At 45.0% G+C, this 23,232-nt stretch overlaps 2 protein-coding genes across 3 annotated transcripts in view; one reads left to right on the top strand and one right to left on the bottom strand.

Moving 5' to 3' along the window:
- The first annotated feature begins 238 nt into the window (after positions 1–238).
- ccdc150 (coiled-coil domain containing 150) lies at positions 239–20,159 on the top strand. The gene is given in 26 exon segments (XM_065024336.1): positions 239–289; positions 292–700; positions 867–1,045; positions 1,210–1,278; positions 1,431–1,547; positions 1,621–1,750; positions 1,884–1,927; positions 2,032–2,124; positions 4,278–4,385; positions 4,553–4,677; positions 4,810–4,987; positions 5,737–5,805; positions 5,963–6,055; positions 11,117–11,200; positions 11,913–12,020; positions 12,101–12,292; positions 12,410–12,579; positions 12,650–12,743; positions 12,838–12,986; positions 13,110–13,236; positions 13,366–13,557; positions 13,915–13,983; positions 14,066–14,197; positions 14,363–14,449; positions 14,641–14,817; positions 18,942–20,159. Coding segments are annotated over 26 exon segments (3,399 nt in total). The 3' UTR covers positions 19,095–20,159.
- LOC115115442 (endothelin-converting enzyme-like 1) overlaps positions 19,152–23,232 on the bottom strand; it is a 60,274-nt gene continuing 56,193 nt past the window's right edge. The window contains exons 12-18 of one of the 2 annotated variants that reach the window (XM_065024338.1): positions 22,928–22,979; positions 21,952–22,019; positions 21,469–21,593; positions 21,307–21,372; positions 20,894–20,989; positions 20,721–20,797; positions 19,152–20,612 (exon numbers count right to left, since the gene is read on the bottom strand). In XM_065024338.1, coding sequence (XP_064880410.1) covers positions 20,513–20,612; positions 20,721–20,797; positions 20,894–20,989; positions 21,307–21,372; positions 21,469–21,593; positions 21,952–22,019; positions 22,928–22,979 — 584 coding nt within the window. In that variant the 3' untranslated portion in view covers positions 19,152–20,512. Of the gene's footprint in view, positions 20,798–20,893; positions 20,990–21,306; positions 21,373–21,468; positions 21,594–21,951; positions 22,020–22,927; positions 22,980–23,232 lie in introns of both variants that reach the window. The other variant, XM_065024337.1, reaches the window with a different exon arrangement.

Here is a 23,232-nt window from a genome sequence, read left to right as displayed (position 1 = left end):
TAGGAAGTTGTGCGGTTGCTTGGCTCATGTTTAGACGCAAGCTAATGTTAACTTTAGCCAAAACTGATTTAGCTAGTACTATCGGTCGTCGGTTCAAATGTTGCACGGGCGGGACTATTGATTCTGGCTTGATACTGACGACTTGATGGTGTTCGTAAGCACACTAACTACGTTAGTTCGTTAACTTAACAAGCCAGCATATTTGTACTTGTCAAACCAGCTAGGTTTATTGCAACCGATGCATTTTACTAAAGTAAAGATGTTCGTTAGCGCATATGTGGGCATCATATGCGCATCTTGATGCTGTGTCCCTTCTCTACCCCCTCCCGCTCACCAGTAATGTCCCGCCCAGTGATCCAGCCCCTGAGTGCAGGGGCCACTGCCCCAGAGGCGTTGTCCCTGCTACACCAGCGTCTCTTGGTGGCGGAGGAGCAGGCAGAGTCTCTCATCAGAGAAATGGGCAGTCTGGGAGTGTCTAGAGAGCAGCTCCTGGAGCCCGTGGAGAGGGACCCCATTCAGCATCCCATTAGCCCTGTGAAGATGCACCATGCCCTAAGAGAGCCCGGAGGAGAAGGGCTACTGTGGCGCCAGTGTGATGGGCTAGTGAGCAGGGTATGTCGCATGGAGAGCCTCCTGCAGACCCTCAAGCTCACAACTTTTCGCTTGGAGACTGAGAGAGACCTGGATCCCTCACACTCAGGTAATGGCTTTGACAACCAGAATCAAAACAATGTCACAAACACATTAGGGAAGTAAGTCATTTTATATTTTGCTAATGATGTGTCAACACCATTCTGTTCCTTTTTGGCTCAATCAGTCTTTCTCTTATTTCCTATCAATATCTGTCCCTCTGTCTGCCTGTGCAGCCCGTCTGAAGGAGCAGCTGTCTGCGCTGCAGCAGGAGAGTGATGAGGAGCAGCGGGTCTCCAGAAGGGAGGTGATGCGGCTGAGGGACCTGCTCCGCGAGGCCTGTCTGGACAGGGACAAGTCCCGGGGGGAGGTGCAGAGACTGGGGGAGGCCCTGGAGGTCGCCACCACCTCCAAGGTACCCAGACCAACCACATTCCATCTCTCAGCAACACATAGTCTTTATGTCAGAGTTTTATCCACCTTTTGTTTACTAATACAGCCAAGATGAGTATATGGCAAATATAGGCATTTTCTGATATTTAGATAATAACCCTATACGTTCTGATACTGTTGTTGCAGATGGATGTGGCTCTGGCTGCAGAGGAGCTGAAGATGGTCAAAGTCCAGATGAGTGAGAAGCTGATGCAGGTGCGGTCACTGTAGGGGCATCCTGGGACAAGGTAGTGGAGTAGGGGATGTCACATTGGCCATCTGACAGAGAAGGGAATACATGAGTTGTGATTTACCTGTGTACTTTAACAAAAAAAACATCAACTCTAATGATCCCTAACCTTTTTTAGCTGAAGGAGCAGATGTCCCAGGAGTCTGCTCGGTCTTTTGAGAATGAGAAATCCCACAGTGCACTACTTCAGAGGGTGGAAGAGATGGAGAGAATGGTGGAGATGGAGAGAAGACAGGTACGGTAGGTGTGAAGCAATACAAGTTGAGAATGAAAACAACCATTGATATCCTGTCCCTCTCTGACCCCAGGCCCACACAGTGCAGGCAGACTGCCATGCCCTGCGTTCTGATGGACAGGCCACTAGACAGAGACTACAAGAGGAGAAGGACAGAGGCCACAGGCTGCAGGAGCAGTGTGAGCAGCTCAAAGGGCAGGCAGGTTAGCAACACTGCATTGTGGATGTTTTCATATTCTGCTTTACAGTGTGGTCCCATCAGTTGATGTGCTAGTGTTCCTGAATGACAGATTTCATATGGACAATTAAATGGTTGATCTCTTCATCTATTTACAGAGGTAAAAGATTCCCTTGTTTTGGAGTTGACAGGTGAACTAAAAGTAAGTGCCAGCACTTGAGTGATATCAATCAACTGTTGAGTGTGTCTACCTGAGTGTGTGTTGTGTATGCAGTGTGTGTTATTTAGTGTGTATTGTGTATGCAGAGTGCACGGCTAGCCCTGCAGAAGCAGCAGCAAGAGAACAGCAGATTACTGAGAGATGGGGGAGATCTGAGGACTGCAGCTGACAAAGTCCAAGTCAGTGGCCCAGAATATACATACTATACATTAAAGGCCATTATAAACCAGGTGGTTTGAGTTCTGAATGCTGAAAGCTGTGGTATACCAGACCGTATACCACAGGCTTGACAAAAAATAACTTTTTACTGTTCTAATTTTGTTGGTAACTAGTTTATAATAGCAATAAGGAACCTCAGGGGTTTGTGGTATATGGCCAATATACCACAGCTAAAGCCTGTATCCAGGCATTCCGCGTTGTGTCGTGCTTAAGAACAGACCTTAGCCGGGGTATATTGGTTATATACCACACCTCCTCGGGCCTTATTGCTTAATTATACCATGGCATTGTTGAATACTTATTTCTTATTGGCTTGAAGGTCATTCTAGAGCGTTCATTATTTCCCTATAACGCACAGTATATTTGCACGGTATAATTCAATGGCTATGATTCATTCTTACATGTTCTACAGTTGAAGTCGGAAGTTTACATACACCTTAGCCAAATACATTTAAACTCAGTTTTTCACAATTCCTGACACTTAATCATAGTAAAAATTCCCTGTCTTAGGTCAGTTAGGATCACCACTTTATTTTAAGAATGTGAAATGTCAGAATAATGGTAGAGATAATTATTTATTTCATATTTTTGTTTCATCAGACCAGAGGACATTTCTCCAAAAAGTATGATCTTTGTCCCCATGTGCAGTTGCAAACCGTAGTCTGGCTTTTTTATGGCGGTTTTGGAGCAGTGGCTTCTTCCTTGCTGAGCGGCCTTTCAGGTTATGTTGGTATCAGACTCGTTTTACTGTGGATATAGATACTTTTGTACCTGTTTCCTCCAGCATCTTCACAAGGTCCTTTGCTGTTGTTCTGGAATTGATTTGCACTTTTCGGACCAAAGTACGTTCATCTCTAGGAGACAGAATGCGTTTCCTTCCTGAGCAGTATGATGGCTGCGTGGTCCCATGGTGTATATACTTGCGTACTATTGTTTGTGCAGATGAACGTGGTACCTTCCGGCATTTATAAAAATATTCACAAAAGCTCTGACGAAGGCCGTGAGGCCGATACGTCAGCTTATTAAATATCAGTGATACTATCAAGAGCAGTGTGCAGTTTCCTTTTTCCTTCATCTTGTTCAACTGTTGCCATGCACCTGCAAAAAAGATTGCTCAGATGTACGAGTGCCTTTTGAATTTTGACCTTCAAGGCATTTGAAAATTGCTCCCAAGGATGAACCAGACTTGTGGAGGTCTACAATTTATTTTCTGAGGTCTTGGCTGATTTCTTTTGATTTTCCCATGATTTCAAGCAAAGAGCCACTGATTTTGAAGGTAGGCCTTGAAATGCATCCACAGGTACACCTCCAATTGACTCAAATGATGTCAATTAGCCTATCAGAGCTTCTAAAGCCATGATTTTCTGGAATTTTCCAAGCTGTTTAAAGGCACAGTCAACTTAGTATATGTAAACTTCTGACCCACTGGAAATGTGATACAGTGAATTACAAGTGAAATAATCTGTAAACAATTGTTGGAAAAATTACTTGTGTCATGCACAGAGTAGATGTCCTAACCGACTTGCCAAAACTATAGTTTGTTAACAAGAAATTTGTGGAGTGGTTGAAAAACTAGTTTTAATGACTTCAACCTAAGTGTATGTAAACTTCTGACTTCAACTGTATGTTTGAGCTGCTTTTGAAAACAAAAGTCAAATTGGAAACATTATTGGCTTTGTTGAATGCCATTATGAAAATCGAAATCTAGGACTGATGGTTTGGTTAACTAGCAAAACTAGCAAGTCTTGGTTTGGTTATCATGGCAACTACTGTGGCTATCTAGTAAACCCCCTAGCAACTTCATTGGATGTTGAACACATTTCTACTGGCAAATGTGGTAAATTATGGCCATGGTATTAAAGGGATAATCACCTTGGGACTTTATGCATCTTTCTGGAAAAGAATGTAACTCTGTGGAAGGTCAGTTCCACTCCGCTGGCATGTCGTAGAACACACCTTCCACGTCATTCATTCTTTTCCATAGAATGCATATCCCATCGTTGGCTATCCCTCATTTTTCGTATATTTCTAAGACCATGTGTACATTACCATTTAATCATGAAAAATCTTAGGAATAAATGGTGACATTTTGCTCTCTCATTTCCTCTCACAGGCATTTAACAACCAGTTGGAGAGTCAGTGCTCTGAGTTGAGTTCAGCCCTACATTCTCTTACTGTGGAGAAATCCAAGCTACTGACTGAACACCAGGCTAGCATTAAGGTACTGCCTCTAGCCCTTCACTCACTCACTCACTCACTCACTCACTCACTCACTCACTCACTCACTCACTCACTCACTCACTCACTCACTCACTCACTCACTCACTCACTCACACTCTCTCTCTCTAGTACAGGCTACATGTTATTCTGTTCCTGTGTCTCTCTCAGGCAGAGAGAAGTCGTGTGACCAAGCAGTTGCAGGAGCAAGACCTCCTGCTGGATGCAGCCAGACGCAACATTCAGGCAGAACTGCAGGGGGCGCTATCAGCTAAAGTTAAATTGCAGATGGAACTGTGGGTGATAAAGCTAACTGCAAATACTCATAGGAATGAATAATCTCTATGAATGAGGAATGAATAGGCTCTCAATGATAATGCTAGCCACACACATCCACTAATAACAGCCCCTGTCTTTCTGCTCCACAGGGAGACTCTGAAGGTTGACCACACCCAACTACTTCAGAGTTCCACTGTTGCCGAAGAGACAGTTGCCACTCAGCGGGAGCTGTTGGAGCGTACCATTGAGAGGCTGCGGGGGAATCTGAACTCGGCTGTAAAGGAAGGGGAGGTCATGAGGACAGACCGGGACTGTGCAAAGACTGAGGTGCAGCTGCCTTGTCGCTTAGAAAATACATAGCCTAAGAGTACAAGGTTGTGTGATAGAAAAATTACAAGATTATGTTTAATATTGTTTATGCATCGAATGGTTGTTTTATGCAATAGAATAGTACTCTTAGTACTTTCTCATCTGTGTTTGTGTGAACTGAGAGATGCCTCTGAGGCTTAACCAGGACAATTGATTTATGAATGGTTTGGTTTGATAGAATACATTTCATAGAATGAGTTGGTGTTTGTTTAATGTAAGGTACCAGGGAGAGATGGCTCAGGTATGGATAATGATGAGAGGAACCTTGTCTTGGGCCACACTCTGGTTTCTATACAATAACAGCAAATGCTATCTGTCTGGGGGATACTCCTCTTTCATATGTCAAGTCTCACCCTTTCACCCATTCCACACATCTGCTGTTTGTCATGTAGACTATCTTTGCTATAAAATATATTTGTATTCTTTCTATGTCAGAGCTCTCAGCATAACACTCAAGAGTGTTGGGTTGACCAGCCTCATTATTGAAGAGCACTTACTCTATGCTCCCTTATTAATACGTTTTGAAAAAAATAATATCCTGATTGGTGATTGACCTTGTCTCTCCTCGTTATTGAGAATTTCCATGACTATTTTAAATTTCCACGACTATTTTTAAAGCTTAACTGAGCTTTGCATTGTCTCTTTTTATAGTTTCTGTGGATGTCCTTAAATGTTATGCCCCTATCTCCTCTGTTTTTGGGTCACAGATGTGCATTGTGGTCACCAAGCTAGAGGGTGAGAGGAGTGCTCTGGAAACACAACTCGCTAATGTCAAGGTACTGTACTGCCAATGATCTCTGACAACGATTCAGACTGATCTCAGACCTGTATGAAAAGGACCTCCTCATTCACAGTGAACACACTTCTTGTCTGAATCTGACCATAGCTTTCTTAACTGTCCTCTGTCCACTTTTCATCCTGTGTGATTGACAGCTGGAGGCAGGATCTCTGAACTCCACCTTGCAGAAGCAGGAGGAAGAGAATAGGAGGCTCATGGGAAAATTGGCTGTCATGGAGCATCAGCAGGTGAGAGATCCATTCAGTATCTAGAGACTGAGGTCACACTAAAATTCATACCAAGATGGCATAGCAGTCAGACGTCCTTTGTGTGTGTGTGTGTGTGTGTGTGTGTGTGTATATATATATATATATATATATATTTACATCTTTCTTCGCATATCTTTTATATATTTTCTTTTCCAAAAACTCAACTTAAAAACACTCTCCTGCAATCCGCCTCACCAATAAAAAAAGTATTATTTACCTCATCTGAAATCCACAATAGAAGCTAGCCAGAAGCTAGCCAGTGTACTGGCTAACGTTTGTATTCAGTTAACCACTGTTTGTGGTCATCAGCTATCCTTTAGCTCGAAAGCTATTGCCAGTTTTGTACAACGTGACTCAGACCAGAACATACCGGACCTATTTTTCTCTCCATATCCCCGGATTTCAACCCCAAGCTCTGGACATTTACACCTGGATCTTGCAGCTAGCTAGCTGCTATCCGTGTGACTATTGGCTTACGTCGATCCCGGAGCAAACATCAATTATTCCGGAGCTAGTCCTGGGCTACAATCACCTATCCGGACCCGTTTTACTCCCGATGCGGAGCCCCACCGGGCCTTCACGACTGGACTACCGACGTTATCTGCCGGAGGGAGTTATCCAACTGGCCCCTCCGTCGCGACGTTACCTGAACGCCCATCTGCGGTCCGCTAATCGTTAGCTGTCTTATCGGCTGCTATCTGAATAGGTCTATCGGACAATTTTTCTTGGTTCACTATAACTATATCTATTTTGCCAATTGGATTGATCCCCTCTACCACACAGAACCCCACTAATCTACCGACAGAAACGCACAAGGTGGCTAAAAACAGACCTCCATCCTATGCTAGCATGCTACCGATGGTCCGGCTAGCTGTCTGAATCACTGTGACCCCAACCAACCTCACTACTCACTGGACCCTTATGATCACTCGACTAAGCATGCCTCTCCTTAATGTCAATATGCCTTAATGATGTTTCTAGAGACAATATCTCTCTCATCATCACTCAATACCTAGGTCTACCTCCCCTGTATTCACACCCTACCATACCTTTGTCTGTACATTATACCTTGAAGCTATTTTATCGCCCCCAGAAACCTCCTTTTACTCTCTGTTCCGGATGTTCTAGACGACCAATTCCCATAGCTTTTAGCCGTACCCTTATCCTACTCCTCCTCTGTTCCTCTGGTGATGTAGAGGTGAATCCAGGACCTGCAGTGCCTAGCTCCACTCCTATTCCCCAGGCGCTCTCTTTTGATGCCCTTTGTAACCGTAATAGCCTTGGTTTCATGCATGTTAACATTAGAAGCCTCCTCCCCAAGTTTGTTTTATTCACTGCTTTAGCACACTCTGCCAGCCCGGACGTTCTAGCAGTGTCTGAATCTTGGCTTAGGAAGACCACCAAAAATTCTGAAATCTCCATCCCTAACTACAACATTTTAAGACGAGATAGATCGACCAAAGGGGGCGGTGTTGCAATCTACTGCAAAGATAGCCTGCAGAGTTCTGTCCTACTATCCAGGTCTGTATCCAAACAATTTGAACTTCTACTTTTAAAAATCCACCTCTCTAAAAACAAGTATCTCACCGTTGCCGCCTGCTATAGACCACCCTCTGCCCCCAGCTGTGCTCTGGACACCATATGTGAACTGATTGCCCCCATCTATATTCAGAGCTCATGCTGCTAGGCGACCTAAACTGGAACATGCTTAACACCCCAGCCATCCTACAATCTAAGCTTGATGCCCTCAATCTCACACAAATGATCAATGAACCTACCAGGTACCACCCCAAAGCCGTAAACACGGGCACCCTCATAGATATCATCCTAACCAACTTGCCCTCTAAATATACCTCTGCTGTTTTCAACCAAGATCTCAGCGATCACTGCCTCATTGCCTGCATCCGTAATGGGTCAGTGGTCAAACGACCTCCACTCATCACTGTCAAACGCTCCCTGAAACACTTCAGCGAGCAGGCCTTTCTAATCGACCTGACTGAGGTATCCTGGAAGGATATTGATCTCATCCCGTCAGTAGAGGATGCCTGGTTATTTTTTTTAATTGCCTTCCTCTCACCATCTTAAATAAGCATGCCCCATTCAATAAATGTAGAACCAGGAACAGATATAGCCCTTGGTTCTCTCCAGACCTGACTGCCCTTAACCAACACAAAAACATCCTATGGCGTTCTACATTAGCATCGAACAGCCCCCGTGATATGCAACTTTTCAGGGAAGCTAGAAACCAATATACACAGGCAGTTAGAAAAGCCAAGGCTAGCTTTTTCGAGCAGATATTTGCTTCCTGCAAAGTTCTGGGACACTGTAAAGTCCATGGAGAATAAGAACACCTCCCAGCTGCGTACTGCACTGAGGATAGGAAACACTGTCACCACCGATAAATCCACTATAATTGAGAATTTCAATAAGCATTTTTCTATGGCTGGCCATGCTTTCCACCTGGCTACCCCTGCACCCCCCACAGCAACTCGCCCAAGCCTTCTCCATTTCTCCTTCACCCAAATCCAGTCAGCTGATGTTTTGAAAGAGCTGCAAAATCTGGACCCTTACACATCAGCCGGGCTAGACAATCTGGACCCTTTCTTTCTAAAATGATCTGCCGAAATTGTTGCCACCACTATTACTAGCCTGTTCTACCTCTCTTTTGTGTCGTCTGAGATTCCCAAAGATTTGAAAGCAGCTGCAGTCATCCCCCTCTTCAAAGGGGGGGGACACTTTTTTTTTTTTTTTGTAGGAACACAGAAAGTACAAATAAAGTTACAGTGCACTTCATACCTTCATCATCATATCATATTAGTTACATTGACATCTTTGAATTAGTCCTTTTCCAAGTACGAAACCCATTTTTCCCCAGTATTCTTGATCTCTCTCCTGTTGAGTTCTTAAAGCAAAGGTCATGTGGTGTATTTCTTCTACAATGTCTATCCATTGTGTCACTGTGGGAGGGTCTTTTTGTAGCCATTTCTTAGTGATAGCTTTTTACTGGCTGCCAGTAGGACCTTTAAGAGGTACTTTTCTCTATTTTGTGTAAGTTATCAGGTATTTCACCCATGTACAAAGAAATGAATGTTTGTTCTATGTCAAATCCCATAATTTTTCCAATGTTAGATCTTATTTCTCCCCAGTAAGTTTCGATTGCGGGGCAAGTCCAAAAGATATGAGAGTGGTGAAGGGGGGGACACTCTTGACCCAAACTGCTACAGACCTATATCTATCCTACCCTGCCTTTCTAAGGTCTTCGAAAGCTAAGTCAACAAACAGATTACCAACCATTTCGAATCACACCATACCTTCTCTGTTATGCAATCTGGTTTCAGAGCTGGTCATGGGTGCACCTCAGCCACGCTCAAGGTCCTAAACGATATCTTAACCGCCGTCTATAAGAAACAATACTGTGCAGCCTTATTCATTGACCTGGCCAAGGCTTTCGACTCTGTCAATCACTACATCCTCATCAAGGATATCCTCATCATCAGACTCGATAGCCTTGGTTTCTCAAATGATTGCCTCGCCTGGTTCACCAACTACTTCTCTGACAGAGTTCAGTGTGTCAAATCGGAGGGCCTGTTGTCCGGGCCTCTGGCAGTCTCTATGGGGGTGCCACAGGGTTCAATTCTTGGACCGACTCTCTTCTCTGTATACATCAATGATGTCGCTCTTGCTGCTGGTGAGTCTCTGATCCACCTCTACGCAGACGACAACATTCTGTATACTTCTGGCCCTTCTTTGTACACTGTGTTAACAACCCTCCAGACGAGCTTAAATGCCATTACAACTCTCCTTCCGTGGCCTCCAATTGCTCTTAAATACAAGTGAAACTAAATGCATGCTCTTCAACCGATTGCTGCCTGCACCTGCCCGCCCGTCCAACATCACTACTCTGGACGGTTCTGACTTAGAATATGTGGACAACTACAAATACCTAGGTGTCTGGTTAGACTGTAAACTCTCCTTCCAGACTCACATCAAACATCTCCAATCCAAAGTTAAATCTAGAATTGGCTTCCTATTTCGCAACAAAGCATCCTTCACTCATGTTGCCAAACATACCCTTGTAAAACTGACCATCCTACCGATCCTCGACTTCGGCGATGTCATTTACAAAATCGCCTCCGATACCCTACTCAATAAATTGGATGCAGTCTATCACAGTGCCATCCGTTTTGTCACCAAAGCCCCATACACTACCCACCACGCTCTCGTTGGCTGGCCCTCGCTTCATACTCGTCGCCAAACCCACTGGCTCCAGGTCATCTACAAGACCCTGCTAGGTAAAGTCCCCCCTTATCTCAGCTCGCTGGTCACCATAGCAGCACCCACCTGTAGCACGTGCTCCAACAGGAATATCTCTCTGGTCACCCCCAAAACCAATTCTTCCTTTGGCTACCTCTCCTTCCAGTTCTCTGCTCCCAATGACTGAAATGAACTACAAAAATCTCTGAAACTGGAAACACTTATCTCCCTCACTAGCTTTAAGCACCAGTCAGAGCAGTTTACAGATTACTGCACCTGTACATAGCCCATCTATAATTTAGCCCAAACAACTACCTCTCCCCCTACTGTATTTATTTAGCTCCTTTGCACACCATTATTTCTCTCTACTTTGCACATTCTTCCACGGCAAATCTACCATTCCAGTGTTTTACTTGCTATATTGTATTTACTTTGCCACCATGGCCTTTTTTTGCCTTTACCTCCCTTATCTCACCTCATTTGCTCACATTGTATATAGACTTATTTTTCTACTGTATTATTGACTGTATGTTTGTTTTACTCCGTGTAACTCTGTGTTGTTGTATGTGTCAAACTGCTTTGCTTTATCTTGGCCAGTTCACAATTGTAAATGAGAACTTGTCTCCCTGGTTAAATAAAGGTGAATTTTTTTTTTTTAAATAACATCACTTTAAATCTGTCCATCCATAGTGAATGTGTGTTTGTATGTAACATGCTCTCTCTATTTTCTTTCTCCATCCTGCCCATTTCCTCTTTCCCCTCACCTCTCAACTCCTCTTTACCCAGAATGCTCAGCAGCAGGTGGAGCAGATGCTTAAGGAGCTGACGGATAGTAAGAACAACCTGGCCTATGAGAAAGGGAAGCTACAGGTAAGGAGTTTACACTAAAACCATTGGTGGAAAAGGTACCTGATTTAACATACTTGAGTAAAGGTAATGATACCTTTATAGAAAATGACTCACATAAAAGTGAATGTCACCCAGTAAAATACTATTGGAGTAAAAGTCTAAAAGTATTTGGTTTTAAATGTACTTAAGTATCAATAGTAAATGTAATTGCTAAAATATACATACGTATCAAAAGTAAAAGCATCAATCATTTCAAATTGCTTACAAACATTTTCTTGTTTTTTAATTTTATTTATGGATAGTCAGGGGCACACTTCAACACCCAGACATAATTGACAAATGAAGCATGTGTGTTTAGTGAGTCCATGAGATCAGAGGCAGTAGTGATGACCAGCAATGTTCTCTTAATAAGTGTGCGAATTGGACAATTTTCCTGTCCTGCTAAGCATTCAAAATGTAATGCTTAGCAGGAGTACTTTGGCATGTCAGGGAAAATGTATGGAGTAAAAGGTAAATTATTTTCTTTAGGAATGTAGAGGAGTAAAAGTACTCAAAAATATAAATTGTAAAGTACAGATACCCTCCAAAACTGCTTTAGTACTTTAAAAGTATTTTTTACTTAAGTATTTTATACCACTGACTAAAACACACTGGCCATACCTCTGAATGTGTGTGTGTTCATGTATCCTCATGTTGAAGTGTGTTTCCTCCTAATGCTCTTCCTCTCAACCAGACCAGGGTAGATCAACTCCAGGAGGAGCTGCAAGCTTTAAGGGACACCCATGTAGAAAGTGTCCAACAATGCAAGCTGAGCTCTGTGTTAGAGAACAAGTACACGCAGGTACACACACTCATGGTAGTAATGTAGTAAAGTGTCAAAAACAAGGTGACTCCCTAACATACACCTGTACTCCCTTACAGGTCAGCTCTGAAATTAGCACCTTGAAGACAACCTGTCATAAACTGGAGGCTCAGCTCAGACAGGCCCAGGCTGAAGTCCAGGTGAAGGAGGGGGAGGCCATGTCGGTGGTGGCAGCCAGAGACCAAGCTCTGCGGGACAGCCAGGCCCTGAGGGGACAACTGGACAAACTGCAGAAGCAGCACAGGGACAAGGTCAGAGGGCTAGTAAAATGGTTCCCCAACCTGGGTCCTGGACAGCTACAGGGTGTGTGCAGGCTTTTGCTCCAGACCAGCACTAACCCACCTGATTTTGCTCTGGTTGTCCTGTAGCTGTGTGAGCTGGAGGGCTGGCTGGGTGTGTCTCGTCAGGGTGGGGGCAGTGTGGCTCAGACCCTGGAGAACGTTTTGGTCTCCCACTCCCGTCTGCAACACAACACTGAGACAGTACAGAAGGAGCTGGGGAGACGAGAGCAGGAGCTGGCCTCACTCAGGAGAGACAGGTCTGTGTGTCTGTGTGTCTGTGTAGTGCATGTATATTGGTGTATGTTTGAACATTCATGTATTTTTCAGACTGCAGGGTCAGCGAGAGATTCAGAAGCTACAGGCAGAGGTGGAAAAGCTCCAAGACATCATGGCAACAAGTAACTCCAAGAAAAACAAAATGGTAACTACATCATTAATGAGTCATATACCCACAAACAGCTCTCAGCTTTCAGTAGTAATAATGGTAGTTTACAAAGATATGTTTGATTGTCTAGCTGGAGCCCTTGCGTAAGGCCCTGGATGTGGCAAGGCTAGATAACAAGAAACTAGCCCAAAGTTTAGAGCAGGCTGTGTTGGCCAACAGCACTCTGCAGGCCAAACTGGACCGAGCCAGAGACCAACACCAGAGCACCATCACACAGAGGTAACTAACAGGGACTAATGTGGATAGTAGGAGTTTATTTAAGTGTGGTTTAAATATGTGAAAGCGTACATGGTTACTTTGCATGAATGTGACATTCATGTCTATATTTTGCGTGTATGTCAGAGAGGTGGAGCTGGCTGAGGCCAGGGCAGAGATTGGTCGATGGTCAGAGCATCTGGAATCGATGAAGCTTCGGATGAGGAAAGAGAGGGACTCCGTGAAGAGGTTGTCACAGAGAGAAATCTCAGAGGTACTGCACACTCTCTCATACACCATCGCTTCTGTCCACCAGTCAGAACTCTAAATATCATCCTTCCTCTTTCCTCACCCCTCTTTATTTCTCTTTCCCTTCTGTTTGTGTGTGCCTCTCTCTCTTCAGTTGAGAAAGGCTCTTGAGGACTTGTCATCTAGGTCAGGTGACCTCTCCAGGGCAAATCGGGAGCTGCGGGAGAAGACCTCTGAGTTGGAGAAAGTGGTGTCCAATCAGAAAGCCCGTCTCAGAGATCAGAAGACACAGCTCAAGCAACACCTAGATAATAGAGCCACTCTGGGCAACTCTCAGAAAATAAAAGTATCTACAGTACTGTCTACTATATCAAATCAAAGTGTATTGGTCGCGTACACATTTTAGGAGATGTTATAGCGGTGCAGCAAAATGCTTAAGTTTCTAACTCCTAACAATGCAGTAAAATGTCAAACAAGTACACATAATCATAGTAATAATAATAATACAATAAATCTTCATGTCTGACTAGAAACGTTCTGCGCAAATAATGTAAGAATTAACACACAAAATACTAAAAAATACTTCAAAGTTAGCTAGGAGTCAGAAACAGGGAGGCCGGGTCTGTTGGTGCCATCTTGTAGACAAGCACCTGCTAAACCAGATGTCCTATTTTTGTGACTCATGTTCTCCCTCTGCACTCAGGACATGGAAGGTGAACTAAAGAGCCTCAAGACCTTGAAGGATCAGTATCAGAAGAAGAACTATGAGCAGGTAGGACACCTTACTCACTCTTTCTACACCGGTGGATGTTTACAGTATGGTATTCAGTCACCATTGTCCTGTCTGTTTTCAGAGTGAGTTGATCCAGCAGTTCCGGTCCGAGACATTATCCCTCCAGCGGGAGCTACGGCGACTGTCCTCCAGCCAGGAGGGGGAGCTAGAGGCTGAGAGGGAGCTGAGACACGTCATGCAAGACAAGTGTCAGGTTAGCAGGGGTTACGTATCTCTGTCATAAGCTAGCCTCGCTTAACTCAATGTTTTTAAATGGCTTAATTTAATCTCCTTTACTTCTTGACTTTGATGGCATATTGAGAGACAGCCATGTCTGTTTATAGTCTGCATATGTGTGTTTCTGTGTTTGTCCGAGCAGAGGCTGGAGGAGAGCATCAAGAAGCTGCAGGAGGCCAACGACCAGGCAGAGCAGAAAATGAAAGAGGTCAGCCTGGAGTCACAGCAGGTAATCTCTCCCTCAACCACCCAGAGTCATTTGTCCTGCTCCCTCATCTTCATCACCTCCTTGCTTGGTCATTAATTCTCTTACTCTGTATCTCCGTCTGTTAAGCGTGTACACCCAAATAGCCCCTGACGGGTGAGTGAAGTTGAACTGAATTGGAATTCTCCTGACATCATGCTTGTCCCCACACTCAGATATCAGAGAACCTAGAGGAAGCTCACAGTTGGTTCCGGTCCAAGTTTGACAGCCTGAAGAGTGATGGAGAGTCAAACAGATCCATGGGGGACGAGGAACCACAAGAAAATGGAGACCACACCCCGGGAAGCAGTAAAGGGGGTGCACACAGTTCATCATGCAAACGCAACAGAAAGGTGCTTTTCTCTCATATCACTTCATCAACTCTCACTAATAATGAGTCTGCAGTCCTCTCAGCTTTTATGCCTTCTTTGTTTGGTGTTTCAATAGTACCTCTTTACCACAGTTCTCCCAAAGTGACTCCATTAAAGTCAATGAAAGAGACTCTAGGGAGTGCTAAAATCCCTGAGTGAAAAGTATGTCTTAACTGGCTGAGAAATTCAGAGAATTGTCCAATCTGTAGGAGTAAGAATTACAGCTATTCATTAACTTATAAATAGTCCTCAAACCTCTTAGCTCTATTGGGGGGGAGGTTTAAAGAGCTGAGAACTTTCTCGGTTGCAGGCACAGACTATTCACATTTTTCAGGGAAGGAAATTTCTAGTAAAAAGGAGGTACTGAGTAAATTTGCTGTTCAAAAATATTTCATTGTAGTGCTGATTTTAAAGCCCTCCACCAAAGTTAACAAAGACGACGTGCAGAACTATAGCTGGAAAAACATATCAGGGTTTGAACCATCCAATTTGATATTTTTGAATTACGGCCATGACTTTGCCCTGAGCATGTTTTATGCACGCACCTTATTGAAAGCCCTTGCTGGGAATTTTAACACCAGTTGTGTGATCCAAATAAATGTATCAGACACTTTATGAAAATGGCCTGAGGTGTTAGTCTCAATGGCTTTATTCTGTGTCTTTTCAAAGAGAGTGGTGTTGTCCTACAGACAGTTACCCAGTGGCTATGGGGATGTGTACCTGAACAGGATGAGAGTGGTGTTGTCCTACAGACAGTTACCCAGTGGCTATGGGGATGTGTACCTGAACAGGATGAGAGTGGTGTTGTCCTACAGACAGTTACCCAGTGGCTATGGGGATGTGTACCTGAACAGGATGAGAGTGGTGTTGTCCTACAGACAGTTACCCAGTGGCTATGGGGATGTGTATCTGAACAGGATGAGAGTGGTTCCGGACAGACAGTTACCCAGTGGCTATGGGGATGTGTATCTGAACAGGATGAGAGTGGTTCCGGACAGACAGTTACCCAGTGGCTATGGGGATGTGTATCTGAACAGGATGAGAGTGGTTCCGGACAGACAGTTACCCAGTGGCTATGGGGATGTGTATCTGAACAGGATGAGAGTGGTTCCGGACAGACAGTTACCCAGTGGCTATGGGGATGTGTATCTGAACAGGATGAGAGTGGTTCCAGACAGACAGTTACCCAGTGGCTATGGGGATGTGTACTTGAACAGGATGAGAGTGGTTCCGGACAGACAGTTACCCAGTGGCTATGGGGATGTGTATCTGAACAGGATGAGAGTGGTGTTGTCCTACAGACAGTTACCCAGTGGCTATGGGGATGTGTACCTGAACAGGATGAGAGTGGTGTTGTCCTACAGACAGTTACCCAGTGGCTATGGGGATGTGTACCTGAACAGGATGAGAGTGGTGTTGTCCTACAGACAGTTACCCAGTGGCTATGGGGATGTGTACCTGAACAGGATGAGAGTGGTGTTGTCCTACAGACAGTTACCCAGTGGCTATGGGGATGTGTACCTGAACAGGATGAGAGTGGTGTTGTCCTACAGACAGTTACCCAGTGGCTATGGGGATGTGTATCTGAACAGGATGAGAGTGGTTCCGGACAGACAGTTACCCAGTGGCTATGGGGATGTGTATCTGAACAGGATGAGAGTGGTTCTGGACAGACAGTTACCCAGTGGCTATGGGGATGTGTATCTGAACAGGATGAGAGTGGTTCCGGACAGACAGTTACCCAGTGGCTATGGGGATGTGTATCTGAACAGGATGAGAGTGGTTCCAGACAGACAGTTACCCAGTGGCTATGGGGATGTGTATCTGAACAGGATGGATCCAGACAGACAGTTACCCAGTGGATGGGGATGTGTTTGAACGGACAGACAGTTACCCAGTGGCTATGGGGATGTGTATCTGAACAGGATGAGAGTGGTGTTGTCCTACAGACAGTTACCCAGTGGCTATGGGGATGTGTATCTGAACAGGATGAGAGTGGTGTTGTCCTACAGACAGTTACCCAGTGGCTATGGGGATGTGTACTTGAACAGGATGACAGTTACCCAGTGGTGTTGTATCTGAACTCGGACAGACAGTTACCCAGTGGCTATGGGGATGTGTATCTGAACAGGATGAGAGTGGTACCGGACAGACAGTTACCCAGTGGCTATGGGGATGTGTATCTGAACAGGATGAGAGTGGTTCCGGACAGACAGTTACCCAGTGGCTATGGGGATGTGTATCTGAACAGGATGAGAGTGGTTCTGAACGGACAGACAGTTACCCAGTGGCTATGGGGATGTGTATCTGAACAGGATGAGAGTGGTTCCGGACAGACAGTTACCCAGTGGCTATGGGGATGTGTATCTGAACAGGATGAGAGTGGTGTTGTCCGGACAGACAGTTACCCAGTGGCTATGGGGATGTGTATCTGAACAGGATGAACAGGAGTGGCTATGGGGGTACTGAACAGGATGAGAGTGGTGTTGACAGACAGTTACCCAGTGGCTATGGGGATGTGTATGAACTCCGGACAGACAGTTACCCAGTGGCTATGGGGATGGATGAGAGTGGTTCCGGACAGACAGTTACCCAGTGGCTATGGGGATGTGTATCTGAACAGGATGAGAGTGGTTCCGGACAGACAGTTACCCAGTGGCTATGGGGATGTGTATCTGAACAGGATGAGAGTGGTTCCGGACAGACAGTTACCCAGTGGCTATGGGGATGTGTATCTGAACAGGATGAGAGTGGTTCCGGACAGACAGTTACCCAGTGGCTATGGGGATGTGTATCTGAACAGGATGAGAGTGGTTCCGGACAGACAGTTACCCAGTGTATCTGAACAGGATGAGAGTGGTTCCGGGATACCCAGTGGCTATGGGGATGTGTATCTGAACAGGATGAGAGTGGTTCCGGACAGACAGTTACCCAGTGGCTATGGGGATGTGTATCTGAACAGGATGAGAGTGGTTCCGGACAGACAGTTACCCAGTGGCTATGGGGATGTGTATCTGAACAGGATGAGAGTGGTTCCGGACAGACAGTTACCCAGTGGCTATGGGGATGTGTACTTGAACAGGATGAGAGTGGTGTTGTCCTACAGACAGTTACCCAGTGGCTATGGGGATGTGTATCTGAACAGGATGAGAGTGGTACCGGACAGACAGTTACCCAGTGGCTATGGGGATGTGTATCTGAACAGGATGAGAGTGGTGTTGTCCTACAGACAGTTACCCAGTGGCTATGGGGATGTGTACTTGAACAGGATGAGAGTGGTGTTGTCCTACAGACAGTTACCCAGTGGCTATGGGGATGTGTATCTGAACAGGATGGATGTCCGGACAGACAGTTACCCAGTGGCTATGGGGATGTGTATCTGAACCGGACAGACAGTTACCCAGTGGCTATGGGGATGTGTATCTGAACAGGATGAGAGTGGTTCCGGACAGACAGTTACCCAGTGGCTATGGGGATGTGTATCTGAACAGGATGAGAGTGGTTCCGGACAGACAGTTACCCAGTGGTTATGGGGATGTGTATCTGAACAGGATGAGAGTGGTTCCGGACAGACAGTTACCCAGTGGCTATGGGGATGTGTATCTGAACAGGATGAGAGTGGGACAGACAGTTACCCAGTGGCTATGGGGATGTATCTGAACAGGATATCTGAACAGGATGATCTGAACAGGATGGTTCCGGACAGACAGTTACCCAGTGGCTATGGGGATGTGTATCTGAACAGGATGAGAGTGGTTCCGGACAGACAGTTACCCAGTGGCTATGGGGATGTGTATCTGAACAGGATGAGAGTGGTTCCGGACAGACAGTTACCCAGTGGCTATGGGGATGTGTATCTGAACAGGATGAGAGTGGTTCCGGACAGACAGTTACCCAGTGGCTATGGGGATGTGTATCTGAACAGGATGAGAGTGGTTCCAGACAGACAGTTACCCAGTGGCTATGGGGATGTGTATCTGAACAGGATGAGAGTGGTTCCGGACAGACAGTTACCCAGTGGCTATGGGGATGTGTATCTGAACAGGATGAGAGTGGTTCCGGACATAGACTCATAAGTTCTCTATTTTATTCTTGTCATGTTCCAGACTCTGTGTGATAGCAGGCCTCCAGAACCTCCAGAGTGGGAGAGATGGAGATCCACCATGCAACGCTGGGAGACCAAGAGAGAGCTGGCTCGCATTGCAAATGGATACAAACCTGGTGGGATACATGCACTGACACACTCACACACACAATAAGACACGCATACTGTATAGTACACGCACTGGACCAAGGCACATGGAGAAACCAACCCCTCACACAATGATCCCTTTTATTTATCCAAAACATTGAACACCAAGAAATATGAGCTGAGAACTGTGATGTCATCCTTTTATCTCAGTCTGCACTGTGTAAAGCTGGTTTTGAACATGCTGTTTTCAGAATAAGAACTGTACAATTATAACTTATACAAAGATTGTTCTTATTTTTAGATTCTTCATACAAAATTATAATATTACTGTGTACAAATGTTTTTTTGACTGGATTCACAGTTTTGTATGTACAGAAGATAGATGATTTGTTATGACATTGATCCTTCCTTTGAAAGCTTCTTGGCTGTGCAGGCCAGGGGCAATCAAGGAAGGCCCTAGAGTTAACATAAACCAATAGGAAGGGCTCAGAGTCCATAATGTCCAATAGGATGGATGATGTTGTTCAACAGGTTCATGCTTCTATCTTAAACACAATCGTCATGCTAAAGAATCCATACTCTGGGGTGTGACAGTGAGACATTGGGAGATTGGAGTCTCCGGTGGATTGAGAAGCATAGTTCACCTTGATGTACACTAAGGTGTGAGGGGTTAATGGTTCAGACAGACTAGTCCATGATGTTCCATCACTATTCTTTGCCACTGGGGACATACTTAGCTACAAATCCTGAGCAAAAGGTCACTATGGATTGAAAACCGTACAAACGCACAGTAACACCATTCCAATGGCGTCCACAAGGCCAGACCGGTAACAACAGTCAAGACGAACAAGGTCTCCACATCGGAGACCACTTCTCTGTTCAGCCACTGGACGGCAGCAGAGTGTCCACTATTTACCTCAGAAAAGACTCCCAAAAACATTGGCAGGCAAAACAGTGATCTGAGTGAATGCAGTCCATACTGGAAGTACAATCCCCATCCCTTCAATATGATTTAATAACGCTCTTTACTACTGTCAACATCTGATGTTTAAGTGATTCCAATAATGAATGAATTGACATGCCAATTCAAAACCAAAAAGGTAATATAAATAAATGATGTGCTCGACTTGGATTGAAATAGGTGCCGGTACTCATTTTCGGTACAGGAGCTCCACAATACTTTGAGCTAATGCTATTCTATAAGAGGAACAGGAGCTCAAGCGGTAGAACATTTGAGGTGCCAGTACTCTGTACCAGTGACCTCCTGCCCAAGTCAAGCACTGGATATGTACATGAGTAGACAGTGAAGTGATCATGGTTTTGCCTGGTGGTGATGACATTATTTGCAAATTCTGTGATAAGAGAAAAAGGTAGTCCCAGGATTGAGATGGAAGTGAATCTGAACAGAACACCTCAGACAGATTGGTGAGGAGAGTTGAGGTCACAGGTAAGTTCTAGTTGTTGGTGGGTGGAGGAGTTCAGAGGTCACCATACAGAACACTTGTTGACAGGATGCATGGGGGAACCCTTTGGACAGTGAAACACTCGGGCAAACTCATCAAACTGGGACACGCTGCCAATCACCCTGCAGGGGTGGAGGGGAGAGATAATGGTCCAATCAGAGAGGCGATTCATATTATGTACGGCCTGTGATAGGCTGATACACTTCCTCACTTTTCTGATGTGCATGTACCTGTAATGCTCTGGTGCGTGCTTGTCAGTCAGTAGCTGCAGGTATATGGACTGAGACCGTCTCTTCATACACCAGTTCTAATAGGAGACAGTTTGCAGTAAAAAATATCATCTTTACTCCCACTGCAACAACAAAAAGATTCCCAGGCCGAAACAACACTACATAGTTTGTACCTGTGCGAAGGCGATGAAGAGTAATTGTTCATGTGTGTATTTGAGTCCAGGGAGAGGTCTTTCTGGACCATGTTCTCTGATCCACTTCTGATATGCCTGGAGAGAGTGAAACAGAAATGGATAGAGGTAGAGAGATGAGATTTGAGTTCTGGGTTTACAGACAGCTTGTCATTAGTCCATAGAGACAGTGACTGAGGGCTCTATTCAATGCGATAGAAACTTAAAGATCATTTCCGATTGAGCCAACATAGTGTTTACCATGAATGCATTCTCCTCTAAAGCAGGAACATTTCTTTTACATTTCAATGACGTGTTAAAGCTGAACTTCCGTAATGCGGATTGAATAGATCCCTGACAGAGAGTAATCAGTCATGATTGACAGCTAGCACAGTCTATTGGAAGATTTCACTCACAAAATAAGACAGTTTAAGGCCTCCCATGTCTGCTATATTCTCCCCCAGAGTCAGACGACCATTCACCTGCAGACACACAGGGGAAAGATACCATTACAACTCCCATTACAGGTGTGTGTGAGTGTCCAGTAAGCAGTGTAACAAGGTATGCTATGCACCCACTTTCTGGTTATAGACGGTGAAGTTGTCGTAGAGTTTGACGATGCACTCTGCTTTCTTCTGGAACTTCTTGTATGACTCCTCCGTCCACCACTGCTTCAGGTTGCCATGGCGATCATACTGTCCCCCTAAGAGTAAGGTGACATCACTTAGCATGGGGGTCACTATTTGGCCACGCTGCAAGGTACAGTTGGCTATAGCCTTTTACTCTGTCTGAAGTAAGTTGACTGATTTCATTGGTTGGGATAGGGGGAGGCGGAACTTCCGTACCTTGCAGCATGGCCTGATAGTGACAACCCACTTAGATGGGGGGGGGCAAGAGGCTTAAGTTAGGATGACCAATGTGGACAAAGACATGAACCCCTTATTCAGAACTGATATTATACTGACATTACAGTTTTACTACTGTTAGGCTACAACTGTTCATACCCTATTGGATTTGAGGCTTTTCTAGGACACATTTAAGACAAGGGGAAGTTCTCTCACCCCAGTCATCATATCCATGTGTCAGCTCATGACCGATGATGGCTCCTATTCCTCCATAGTTCAGAGATCTAGAGGGGGATAGGGGAGGGATGAGTTACTAATCACTTAACATTTGAGGACATGAACATAATGTATATTTATAATAACACAGTATAACACAAACTGATAAACTTCTGTTCAGCCTAAAGTTCTAACCCCGGTCCTGAAGGGGACAGTAGAGTATTAACAGTAGAGTATTACATACATCATAATCTGACCTGTTGACATCATATCTAACTGTTATTAATAACTGAAGAGCGTGAGAGTCCTGGCCACCTCTCCTTGACCTGGGTGGGTGAGGAGTGTTTAGTATAGTCTGGCAGACCATGCAGATGGAGACTGATACGATGCAGGGACGGCCAGAGGCTCGGGGCTATCCACATGGCTAAGTCTGAAAATGACTTTCTGACAGGATGTCGATACCCTGCTGAGAGTTGCCCTCCAAACCTGAATAAAATAACTGGCTGAGTGAGGCTTCATTACCTGGGGCCTGATAGCAGCACTGGGCTAGCCTCTGTCTATATGGCAGGTTAGGGATACTGTAGTAATAACTGCAGGGAACGGGACCACGCACACACATCTAATATCATATTCCATTCATCAGTATGCATGGGTGGATGCAGCGGTCGTTTATGTGGAGTGGTGGTGATCACTTCTAATGGAATAAGTACGTGAATAAATAATACCGTGCTGTGAGAGTTGAGGGTTGCAGTATAACTGTGACCATTAACGGAAAGCGGAATGGTTTGGAGGTAGAATACGAGGGGTAATGTAGGAGGAAAGCATTGGTAATGCTGTAGAAGGGTTGTCCTGGAGTGCTACAGTACAGCGGGTGCAGGCTTTCGTTCCAGTCTACTAGGCCATTAACTAACTCACTTGATACAACTAATCAGTGTCTTAATTAGCAGTTGATTAAAATATTCAGAGTTGTACTCACTGTGGAAAGTCGGGGTCGTACAGCGTGGGCTGAAGGATTCCAGCGGGAAATACTACAAGTAAAGAAAGAGGTGAGAGCAGAAGATAAAGAGAGGGGTAGGGAGGCAGTGATGCAGTATAAGAGGAGTAGATAGAGGTAGGGTAACCATTAGCTCTTGTGGCTGATGGCTGTGTTTGTCTGGCCCTCTCTGTCCTCTGCTGCCTGCTCTGTAACTCACCATTGATTTTTCTGTGAAGTAAATCCTCGAGGCAGATACAGACACCACTAGAGGCCAAGACTGAGGGGAGATGACAGTGTGTGTGGGG

The sequence above is a fragment of the Oncorhynchus nerka genome, linkage group LG11 (assembly GCF_034236695.1).
Source record: "Oncorhynchus nerka isolate Pitt River linkage group LG11, Oner_Uvic_2.0, whole genome shotgun sequence".
In the NCBI taxonomy this organism is placed as follows: Eukaryota; Metazoa; Chordata; class Actinopteri; order Salmoniformes; family Salmonidae; genus Oncorhynchus; species Oncorhynchus nerka.
The sequence above is the reverse complement of the archived record's forward strand: the minus strand, read 5'-3'. Positions and strand labels throughout refer to the sequence as shown.